Source organism: Euprymna scolopes, chromosome 42 (genome assembly GCF_053919585.1).
Source record: "Euprymna scolopes isolate OS-2025 chromosome 42, ASM5391958v1, whole genome shotgun sequence".
NCBI classification, from domain to species: Eukaryota; Metazoa; Mollusca; class Cephalopoda; order Sepiida; family Sepiolidae; genus Euprymna; species Euprymna scolopes.
In genome coordinates, this window is record NC_136523.1 from 1,294,374 (window position 1) to 1,306,461 (window position 12,088).

The window sequence follows — 12,088 nt, forward strand, 5'->3', positions numbered from 1 at the left end:
TTGTGTTTACTGATTTAAAAAAAAAAAAAAAAAAAAAAAAAAAAAAAAAAAATTTGTACAATTAATTTTTTGGTGCAAGTCCAGAATTCAATCCTATTAAAAAAAACAAGTGAAGCATGCATGGTCCCCCGTGAGTGCACAGTGAACGAGGCATAAAAAATGACTAAGTTCAGCATTTGCTCTCACCCCTCACTTAGCCCCCAAAGTCCCCAGGGGATGTCAAATCCTGGTGAAAATTAAAAAATGGTGCAGTTTTAGGCCTTAACATATGTAAATTTTGCACCATGCAAAAAAAAAAAAAGAAATGGCTTAAGTCCATTATTTAGCCCCAAAAGTCCCTAAGGTCTTAATATATTTAAATTAGAGTTCAGCATCATGCAAAACTGCTAATAAATAGACATACACAGAAAATTTTTGGACAAATATGGTAAAATCAGTTACAACTTTTTCAGAAAATTTTATAAATCCAAGGCATCAATTGTTTTGTAATCAGCACAAAAATGTCAATTTTAGCTATTTTAACCTGAAAGGCACCCCTTTGAGTAAATCACCATTGTAAAATTCTCTTATGGTTGTCAATGGGTTAAAGTAGATTTATTTGTAAAAAAAAAATTGCGTTAAAATAACTTAAATGTAATACGGAGATGAACGATGTAAAAAAAAAAAAAAAAAAAAAAATGCAGAAAGTATTAACAATTGTTTATTTGGATAATTTAAACACGAAAAAGACAATTGAGATGCTGAAAACATACACAGTAAAACAATGTTTTATTGTTACGTTGATTATTTGTTTATGCATGCGCAACCGGAAGTCGTAAACCGGATGTTGGGTTACAACACCCGTTACAAAGTCATTTGAGTTTAATAATTATATAGATTTGTACACATTGGAGACAAATAAAAGAAATCTGAGGAATTTTTTTTTTTTTTTTTTAAAGGAGAAAATGAATTTTAATCAAAGCGAATGGTCTAATTACAGCAATTATTTTTCTCAAAATCAAAAATGCAGCCATAAAAATTATTGGCAATTTTTATATTACAAACAGATAAACTCTTGATTATAATCCTAATTCTTAGATGATTAAATTGACCAGAAATTGAAAATACGTTAAAATTTGTGTTGGAACTTTAAAGATGGACTGAATAATTTGAATTCTGATTACTATTTTTATCTTGGTTATTATTTTCACGTTTTGGTCGATGTATTTAATTCACTTGTTTTTATTGGCCATAACAACCATGTAGAAGTATTATGGTATTTTGAACTATTGTGGCTGATGGAAAAACAACACTCTACCCGTGTGGATTAGCTCTGTTCAAAATTTTGTATAGGTACACAAATATTTCAGAGTTTAAAAAAAAATACAATTGGAAGTGTGATATTAACAACCTAGATGTGAATAGTAATTCAAAAAATTTCTTTTTCCTTTCGTTTTTTTGTTTCTATTGCTGTTATGCATGATAAATTTATCATTTAACGTTATGGTAGTTTTTATTTTTTAAATCATTTTTTTTTATTCAATTTTGTGTATTATAAATTTGTCATCACTTGTCTCTTGGACAGGGTGCCGAAATGTCTCTAATCTGATAGTGTTGATCTAACTCCAGTCAATCACTGCAATATGTTGCATCACTGTATTTTATGAGTACTTCCACTGAATGTGCTCCGATGAACTTACTGTGTTTGTATCCACTTAACATAAATACTCTGACAAACTCAACAGTAAAATGACACCCTTTTAGATTCCAGAAAACAACTTTTTTCCTTGGGTTGTTTCCCTTTGGAATTCCCTCCCTATTTCCCCAAGTCTATTAACATGAAAAAATTAAAATGTAATGTAAGCAAACATCTGGCTGTCTACTTAAATGCTCCTATAAATCTGGCCCCAATCAGAGTAGCCCCTAATGTCTCTGCATTGCTTTTAGTAGATAAAATGTTAAAAAATAAATGGTTCTTGTTCACATCTTTGATCTTTTAAACCAGCACATTTCAGTTGAAAACAATATGGCATGGCAAAATTAGTATAAATTTTTAAAATTCTGAAAAATAATCCAGTAGATTTAACAAAAAATCAGCCACAATTACATTGTGAAATTTGTTGGTTTAAAAATGACAAACCTGTAATTTGTCAATTTTGTCAAGTTTATCATACAGAATTAATTGCACAGCTGTTCTACATAGAAACATAGATAAAACTTTATAAAATTCTGTTTCTACTTGTAATTATTTTTCTACTCGTCTGAAATGTGCTAATTTAAATGATCACCAATGTAAACAAGTACTAAATGTTTTGAGTGCTAAATTTTTGAAATGTAGGAATTCTGCATTTTTTATACCTTTTAATTGACTATTTTAAATTGATTTTTCTTCAGAGCTTTGAAAAGCAGAGGGAACACTCCAAAATATGGTCTAATTTTTCATTCCACGTTTATTGGCCGAGCAGCTGCACAGAACAAAGGGAGAATATCTCGTTACCTGGCCAACAAATGCTCGATTGCTTCTCGAATAGATTGCTTCTCAGGTAAGATAATAAAGAAAACTACTAGAAAGTCCCTGCCCTCATGCTGAGAATGTTATATTAAGACTAGTGTTGGGATGATTAATCGGAACTTTTTGGGAATCTGAATCTGAGAAATTTGTGCCAATCTTCTAATGCCGAAAATGATTCTTTTGTTTTTTTATTTTTGTTTAATACTTCTTGGTACTAATATATTTTACTTTTAAATTATCAGTAAAACTTATAGATTTCTCCCATAAGTGTATTTTTTACATTTCTGAAATTATATGTATATATTATATGGGTTTTTATTAGTGATGGGACAATTCCAATAATTTTTCTGATTTCGATTCTCTAAATCTTTAACCATGAAGTTATTTTTCCTGATTACATCTTAAATATGCATGTATTTTCTCAACGTAAAAACACTTGGGGGGAGGGGGTGATCTATAGATTTTAGTTTTACTGGTAGTTTAAAATCAATAAATATTTATTTTATTATTACTACCAGTAAAAGATTTGTTTTAAACAAAATCAGATTAAAAAAATATAATTAAAGGAATCGTTTTTGGCATTGGAAAATATGTACAAATTTTCCTGATTCCGATACCTCATAAGTTCTGATTTTCTCGATTCAGATTAATTGTCCTAACACTAGTTTAAAAAAAACAATAAAGAAAACTCTATTACTCTTAATGTTTCAAAAGAATCGGTAATTGTTTGGAATGGAGGGGATATATTAGAACCGTATCATCTCTAATTAAGATCCTACTTCCTGTAAAGGAGTATGAAGAAATAAAATGCATCTCATTTTTTTATTTGCTACTTGAATTATTTCGACTACTGATCTTTGATTTAATAATCAATGTTTTGGCTGGTGTAACCTACAACTTTATTCGGGTGAGTTTTGTCAAACAATAGCTTAACGAAGTAGACTTGATATAGAATTTAATACAATATTACAGAAACATAACACTTGATGTCTCCACTCTACAGATGATAAACTCTTCCACTTGCTATAAAAACCGAGAAAATATGTCTTTCGGCATTAGCAGATGAGTGATGCACAAGTTATGGACATTTGATAGTTGGACTGAAGTATAGCCACATTCTTTGTTGTTTTTGCTTTTCTGTTCAATATATTTTGTTTCCACTAATAATTGTAATTTCTTCTGGATCACAACAGTAAGCATCTGTATTTTCCACAGGATCAAATTTATTTAGCAAAAAATAGCAAAGTGCAACAAGCCATATAAAAAGATGTATATGTAAATTAGATGTATATATCTATATACAGGCTAAATGTTTGTCCAAGGGTATTTTAAAGCTGGACATGGTAGTCATTGTGATTTCGTCTTTGGAGTGTTTGGTAAGTGTGGAAAACCTGGTGCTTGTCTATTATAATTGGATATAAAATACATTTTAAGTAAAAACGCTATCACGAATTGTGTTTCGTGTCAAAAATAAGTACAGAAATTCTAAAAAACTGAAGTAGAAAAATAATTACTAGTAAAAAATATCATATTCCAAAAATCACGTAAATTGATTAAGTAGTTTTATATTTAAAGAATGATTTTTAGCCAATTAACAGAAATTTGTAGGCATTGCAAGAAAAAATCTTGCAAGTTTGAATTATTGCTGAGTTATCTCCATTTGTTTCTTGAGGAGGTAATTTTCAAAATTACGACGCAAGACAGTCACTTTTGGATTACTTGTAACATTTGATTTCCTTTTTGTAAAATAAAACTACTGGATCAATTTACATGATTTTTGGAATGTATTTTTTTTTTTCATCATAAGTATGTAAGAAACAGATTTATTTTCTAATGTAACTATATAATGCACTTCTGGAGAAGAACATAAAAAATAGAAATTTGTTTTTTCCTTTTCGTGATGATGAGCTCCGAACTGGAACCTATCAGTAGTGATGTCCACTTTTTTGGACCAGTTTAACCGTGCATCTGAAGAAAATGGTACAAAACTAACTTTCCCATCACAAGCCAATATAGTGAAAGCAGCATATTTTTGAAGCCAGACTCAAATAACATTAAATAAATCCAACTTTTCATCTGACTAACCAATTTTCATTTATTATTGTTATATTGTGTTATTGGCAATATGATAATATACATTGGTAAAATGTATTTAAAAACAAAAACAGTACTTATTCTAAAGAAGGTGATGGCTATTATAAAATATCCTCCACTCTGTAATAGACCAATTTGTGTAAGTATCTCTTTATTTAATTGCTTAAATCTTTTTTTTTTTTTTTTTTTTAAATGTGTGTATGTGTATGATTGACTTCAGCAGAATTGCTTATCATTTGGCGAGATTGTATTCTCCCTTTCTCTTTCTTTAATCTTTTTTCTTTGAGAGAAAGGGTTTTGATTTAATCAAGTTTTATCTCCTTTCTCCCACATATTCACATGGAATTTGAAACCTTTTTTTTTTTTTTTAAGTAAGGGGATGGTTTTTTATTTATATTTATGGTTAGTGATAGCTTAAGTAATTTGTTATTTTTTTTTTTTAACTTTTCAATGTAAGCCTATTCCTTTCGAAAGAAAAGTGCAGAATTTATCTTCTATAGCAAAAAAAAAAAAAAAAAAATTGTTTTACTTTACTGCTGACAAAAACTGAATTAGCTGGAAATTATCAATGATTTCATGCACATTGGAGAATGAATGGGAGGAGGGGGGGTCATCATTCCCCGGATTTTATTATTTAAATGAATACATAAATTATTTTTCAAAGATTTGGATTTAAAAAAATTTTTTCTTTTAAGAAATTTAATGAACAAAAATATGGCTTAGATCTTTCTTTTTAAATTTATTATTCTTACACTTCAAACAAGATAGATTACTATTTGGATGTTAGGGGCTACTATTTCGGATTGTGTCTAACATGACTGGAGAGTTGAGCAGCAAGATGTCTGTTTACATTACATGTACACTTCTGCAGGTTAATACAGTTGAGACAGGAAACATGGAGGGAATTCCAAAGACTAGCAATCTAAGGGAAGAAACTAATAGAGTAGAAGGCTTTCTGGCATCTAGTGACTTCCACAGTGAAAGGGTGTGATTTTGCTTCTTTACTTCTGTTTGGAGATTCAGGTACGCATCTGAAAACTTTTTGAAATTGTGTTAAGACATAGTAAAAAAAAAAAAAAAAAAAAAAATTAAAAACTTTGAAATAATTCCACAAGTCACGGAAAAAATTTATCTTTGCATTTTCAGAATTCCCGAATGCCATATTTGGAGAACATTTACGCAAACAAGTGGAAGATCGAATTGTGTTTTATGAAACGGGAGTGAATCCAAAGAAGAATATTGAAATCATGAAAATTGCTTTGGCAGAGGTAAGTAAAAAGGTTATTTTGAAAAAAAAAAACAGTTGAAATATTGTGACTATATATATATATATATAAGTGCAGTGTTTACCTGATATAAGCAATGGTAGACTTCAATCTAATTTAAATACCAGTATTTATATATAGATAATTTAATCCCATACAGTGTGTGTGTGTATTAATTATGCTACTGTTCTCATCTTTGATGTTATTCTCCCAACGTTTTGGCCGATGTAACCTCATGGATATCTTCTAAAACTTGTGAATCTGCACTGATTAATGGATCTCTTTGTTTAATCCGCAGGGTAGTTCAAATAATTAAAAATAAAAGGTGGGATTCTGAGAAAATCTATATATATATAAAAGCGAAAATGTATGTGTGTATGTATGTACGCTTTTCCTTGATGTCCACAAAAGGCTTCTTTCAAAGAAGCACTTGCTCGGTCCACAACTTAAAAGTTTTTATATCATCTATAAATTGTAATATCTCAGAGTTATCCATGGAGCTCGCCTGTCTATTTAATTTTATTGACTTTCAAACGTTAATTATTCGACATTTCCCGCATCGGCACGCGTTACATTCGGTTTTCGGTATAAAAAAAAAAGCGAAACTCGACTCTAATCACAGGCCGAAAGCCAGTTGTCTCAAGAGAGCTAAGTAACGTTTGTTCAATGTCGACTTCGTCATATCAGACTGTAGCTTTCATTTCGCTCCTCCTAATAAACAGGGAGCGGGTTTTTAAAAACAAACAAACCGATTTATTCACCTCATTCAAAACTGTCCCGCACAAAATTGTAACTGCTGAATACCTATTGCCGTCACGTCAATCAAAAACGCGCACCTGTTTTTTTTTTTTAACACTTTACTATTTTCCAACTGCGCGTTGTGAAGGCTTTGTTTTTTTTTTTTTCACATTTTCGGGTTTTTTTTCACATACCCCGAAAAACACCCGGGCAACGCCGGGTACCCCTCGCTAGTCTATATATATATATAAAAGCGAAAATGTATGTATGTTTGTGTGTATGTATGTATGTTTGTTTGTCTGCTAAAAACTTTCGACCGACGGAACAAAAATTCACAAACTTGGTCTCATATGAAAGCCCCACCTTCCAGACGACAAATATAAAAAAATTGGCCCAAAATGACCATCAGAAGTGCGTCAACTGATCGATTTTCTGCAGGGGGTGGGGGGTGGGGGCAAAAAAGTGACATTTTAATGTTAAACATTACATATTTTTTAATCGATTTATAACTGCCCCCAAAAATACGGGTGCCAACTCTTCTACATAAAGTATACACGCGGCCGTTTATTTTGGGTCAACTTGTATATAAAACCCGCTGAGTCATGTCACGTGATCTTGACCTCAGCCAGCTCTAATGGCAGTCTGAATTTACAATTTAAAAATGTTATCAGTAAAAAAAGTTAATTAAAGCTAAACTATGAACTTCTACGCTATGGCAACGTTATCAAATTTATTAGCACATTCAAAATAGTTAGATACGATAGTTAAACGAAAAATAACAAGCCAAACATGTGAAGTAAAAAAAAAATATGCTTACAAAAAATATTAACGATCAAAGTTTTTAAAAATAAAAACAGCCAGACGCCATTTTCCAGTCTTTAGAGTAAGGAAGACGAAGTGAGAGAGAGAGACATACGCAAACAGAGAGAGAGACAGATAGAGATGTCTAGACAGGAAACGAAATACGTAATTTGATAAAAAATAAAATACTGCTACGTCATCTCGTAACGTTCCCGCGATGATCTCATTTAGTGGCTATCTGCCAATCAAACCTCTTTCACTCGCTTTATAACCCTTATTTTAACGCTATGATCAATTCCTCTTACTCTTAGTCTAGACAGTTAAGTGGTTGGAGTTAGTTTCACCTCCGCGTTCCGGGTTCAATCCAGCCTCACGACCAAAACTTTTTTTTCTTTTCTTTTACATCTTTAGACATGCGGGCAACGTTTCTTTATTTTTTTTTACTTCGCTTATTCTTTAGTTTAACCCCCCCCCCCCTACACAGCGTTTTTTTTTTTTTTTTTTTTTTTTTTCCGATTTTTTTAACATCGTTTCAGGGTTATTACTTATCCCCCCCCCCCATACACACACCTAAAAACACCCGCTAGTGATTAATAAAGGAATTTGGATAACCAACACAAGATTATAAAAATTCAATTTAGTTACAAGGAAAATATGCAATTATAAACCAAAACGCATCTAAATGGGATGAGGCAATAGAAGAAATTTGTGACAAGAATCATACGATCAGTTTGTGAAAATGTTACGTTTGCTTCCAGCAACAATGGGAACTGTCTGGACGTGAATTAAGGTTTTTACATTTAGCAAATATGAAGAACTTTTACTTGGTTTTGATTTTTCATAGTAACTAGCCTGGGTGACTGGTGTTACCCGGATGTTTGGAGGTTGAGAAAAAAAAAAAAAAAGTAGTAGGCAGTCAGGCTCCAACCTGTACCATGAACAAGGAAAAGAATGTGAAAAAAAAACCGTGACCTCTTTGCCATTGTATCCATCACCAAACTGGAAGTGGCAAAGGTTTAAATTAAGGCTAGTCAATTGAAAAGAGGGGGATGATTTTCAAAAATAGCGGATCGCTGTCCTTGTAGATAAGTGCCCAGTTGAGGGTGAAGGAATTAATGTTTTTAGCCAATTTTTTTATATTTGTCGTCCGAAGGGTCGCGCTTAAAAACGATGCCGATCTTGTGAAAATCTGTCGCCTCTATCAGGCAGCCATACATACATACATTTAAACAGACAGGTGAGATTTATATTGTAGAATATTTTTTCACATTTTATTTATTTTTTTTCCACTTGAACAAAATTGTCAGAATTTGAAGAATATCGGCTGTTCTTAATCATTTTCATTTGTGAAGCTGGTTATAAATTAAGAAAAAATCTCTTAAAAACTTAATTTTTCAGTAAAACATAGACTCAAATTCAATTTGTATTATTTCGACTAATATTCTCATTTTGGTTGTTATTCTCATGTTTTAAACTTTATGTACATCTTTTGGAATTTCAAGGGAATCTGTTATTTAATCCACAGGGGTAACTTGCTTTCGATCAGTTGTCCATGACAGAAATTCTAAGTTGTATTTGTACAGTTTAATGTAGACGTTAAAAAATGAAAATATTGAAAAATCTTTAAATTGTACGTATCCGTTATGGAACGAAGTTCTCCGAAAAAAATATTTCACTTAATTTCATCAAGTAGTTTTTTTTTTTTTGTTTTACAGCGAAAAAACAATTTATGATACCGAGCAAAAGGTTCGATTTTTAGAAAGAAAAGCTAGTATTAAAGATGAGGAGGGAGTGTTGGCGCTTTAACTGGAGTTATCTCCTTTTGACATTTCTAAACTCCAAACAAAAATTAAGAAAAATTCCAAGATGGCTGCTTTCAACACGCTCTCATAAAAACATGTTTTTCCGCTGTAAAAAAAACAAAAAAACTACTCGATCAAATTAAGTGAAATATTTTTTTCGGAGATCTTCAGTTCAAAACGGATATGTACAATCTAATGGTCTTTCGATATTTTTATTTTTTAATGTCTTGATTAAACTGTACATGGTCCTCCTAAGTAATTCATAATTATATACTTAGTCCTCGTACTAAAGATTGAACCATCAACTTTTAGGAGACTGTCATTTACAACTAGCTAGCAAGCCTTCTGGCATTGTTTTGGTAATATTTGTATTAAAATATCTGTCCCATTACCTTTCTGTATCTTTATCTGTCTTACCCACTTTTCTCCTCTATAATAATACTAAAGAACTGAGACCCAGTTGACTTCCCCAGAGAATAAATTTTTCTAAACTTTTGATATTATTCATCCAGGGCAATGCCAGTCAAGATAATACCAACCTTGAGTTTCTTATTACTTTTTATAATAATTTACTAGCGCAATGTCTGTTAAAGTTATTTTTCGATGTACATGGAAGTCATCATCATAAGTTTAACATGCATTTTACATTCAGGCATGTGTTTAGACAACTTTTAGAAATTGACATCCAAATGAATCTATCTTTGGCTGGATCATTATTTAAACCACATAACCTGAAATGTAACCGATTTAATTCTTAATGACATTCAATGTATACAAATGGACATTTGATCCCACAAAGAATGAATTTTTTTTTTCTATTTTTCTGGGGTTAAGCTGATTTTAATTAAAAACAAGCAGAGGATGTGGGGTTTCCCTCCACAAGTGAAAAATTTACTTTCACCATGACTAATGCTTGTGCAAAATTTCCAAAAAATCTAAGTAAAGCATAATTATTGAGAAAAATCCAAACAACTGAATGGACAGACGATTTTGGAGCAATTTTATCCCTATAATGCTATCTAGGGAGGGAGCAACTAGAGTAATTCCCGGAAAATCCGTTTTGGCAAAATTTTACTTTCACCATGACTAACGCTTGTGCAAAATTTAAAAAAAATCCGAAGCATGTTTATTGAGAAAAGTACAAATAAACGGAAGTGAATTACTAGATCCAATTTGTTTGGGGGGGGGGGGATAAAAAACAAAACATTTTCTAAGGATTTGTTTATTTTTTAAAGTTTTAGCTGGACCTACAAGCACAAGACAATATCTCCTTTATGTAATTCTTAAGACTTTTCTAAACAAAAATTCCAAAACATAGATTATGATAATTTACCATCAAGTAAAAACTTTCAAAAAGTGTATTAAAATTTTTTTTTTTATTTCCAGGTTGCACTTCTGCATGTGAAATATTTAAAGAAAGAGAAAAAAAGGAAGAAGAAAGAAAAGAAAATCCAGGAACTTCCGGAAGACGCTGACATTAGTGCCCTCACAAACGGCGATTCTGTGTTAGTGGGTGAGCCTATGGAGGAAGAAGAGGAGGAAAAAACTCCAAAGAAGAAAAGAAAGCACAAGCCGGTTGAGGGCGACGAGGAAGAGGTGGAGGAGACCACCCCGAAAAAGAAGAAAAAGAAGAAAGTTGATGTGGAAGAAGAGGTAGAGCCGGAACCAGTGACGCCAAAGAAGAAGAAAAAGAAGAGTAAAGAGGTTGTTGTAGAGGAGGAGGAGGAGGAAGAGAAGGTGGAGGCTGTGACTCCAAAAAAGAAGAAAAAGAAAAGCAAGGAAGTTGTTGAAGATGAAGAAGAGGAGGAGGAGGTAGAGGAGCCTATCACTCCAAAAAAGAAGAAGAAAAAGAAGAGTAAAGTGCAGGAAGAAGATTAATAAGTGTCGGGGGGGATATGGTAAACAAAATGAAAATTAAATTTTTTATATGTAAATTTTTTTTGCGTGTTTATTGTTTTTTAATTAAATTTTTCAACTTATTAAAGTTTTTATTCTTTTTAAATTAAATGTTTTTTTTTAGATTTAATTTTTTTTTTTTTAATTAAAAGGAGAAAAAGTATTTGAAAAAAAAAAAAAGAGACAGCTATAGAGATAGAAATTTGAATATAAATGTTACTTTTAATCTGAGCAATGCCACGTAGCCCTGCTAGTCTATTAAATAAATCTCAAATGTCTGTGTATATTCATGTTTGCTAAAAACTTTCTCATCCACATCATACACGCACGAATGCGGCATCATCAGAAAAGCGATCTACAAAAATGTTGGAAATTCGTGTAGAAATATCATTTTTGTTTGAAGTGGGTGTCAAATAAAAACCTTGCTATCGCCGTTATAGTCTTCCATTTTAAAAAGTTAAATTTGTGACGTAAAGTCAGGGTTCCTGTGGGGCCATCGATAAAGCGTTCGCTTTCTAACTTGGATTGGGCAATTTATATATATATATATATATATATATATATATATAATGGGCAAAATTTTGCTTTCGGTTTCACTGATTGCACCCAAGTCTTTTTTTTTTTTCTTAACAACCCCCTCCCTCTTTCCTTGTAGAGGTGCAGGATACTCTCAAGTGTGAGTAATCTAGCACAAAAGATGGAACCCACTTTGCAGCAGCCTTAACAATGTCCTAAATGTATTTGTTCTAGTTTGTATTGCCTGTGAATGTTAAGCAGAAGAGTTTGAAGGAATAATTCTTAGGTACGGTTTTATTTGTCATGCATATCGGTGGTTAGGAAGGTTTGTAATTGTTAAAGGAGAACATTTAACTACGGTCAGGAGGTTGTTTTTGTGTACATCCGTTCTTTGCTTGAACATGTATAGAACATTGTATTATCAGCAAATGCAAGGTGTGTTCATTAAGTTTCCAGACTTTTTGTAAAAGTATTTAACATTGTAG

At 31.7% G+C, this 12,088-nt stretch overlaps 1 protein-coding gene across 2 annotated transcripts in view; it reads left to right on the plus strand.

The window, feature by feature from the left end:
- LOC145266910 (nucleolar protein 56-like) overlaps window positions 1–11,130 on the plus strand; it is a 36,761-nt gene extending 25,631 nt beyond the window's left edge. For both annotated transcript variants that reach the window (XM_080122699.1, XM_080122698.1), the window contains exons 8-10: window positions 2,374–2,522; window positions 5,732–5,853; window positions 10,578–11,130. In XM_080122699.1, the coding sequence (XP_079978825.1) occupies window positions 2,374–2,522; window positions 5,732–5,853; window positions 10,578–11,069 (763 nt within the window). In that variant the 3' untranslated portion in view covers window positions 11,070–11,130. The remainder of the gene's footprint in view (window positions 1–2,373; window positions 2,523–5,731; window positions 5,854–10,577) is intronic.
- The last annotated feature ends 958 nt before the right edge of the window (window positions 11,131–12,088 follow it).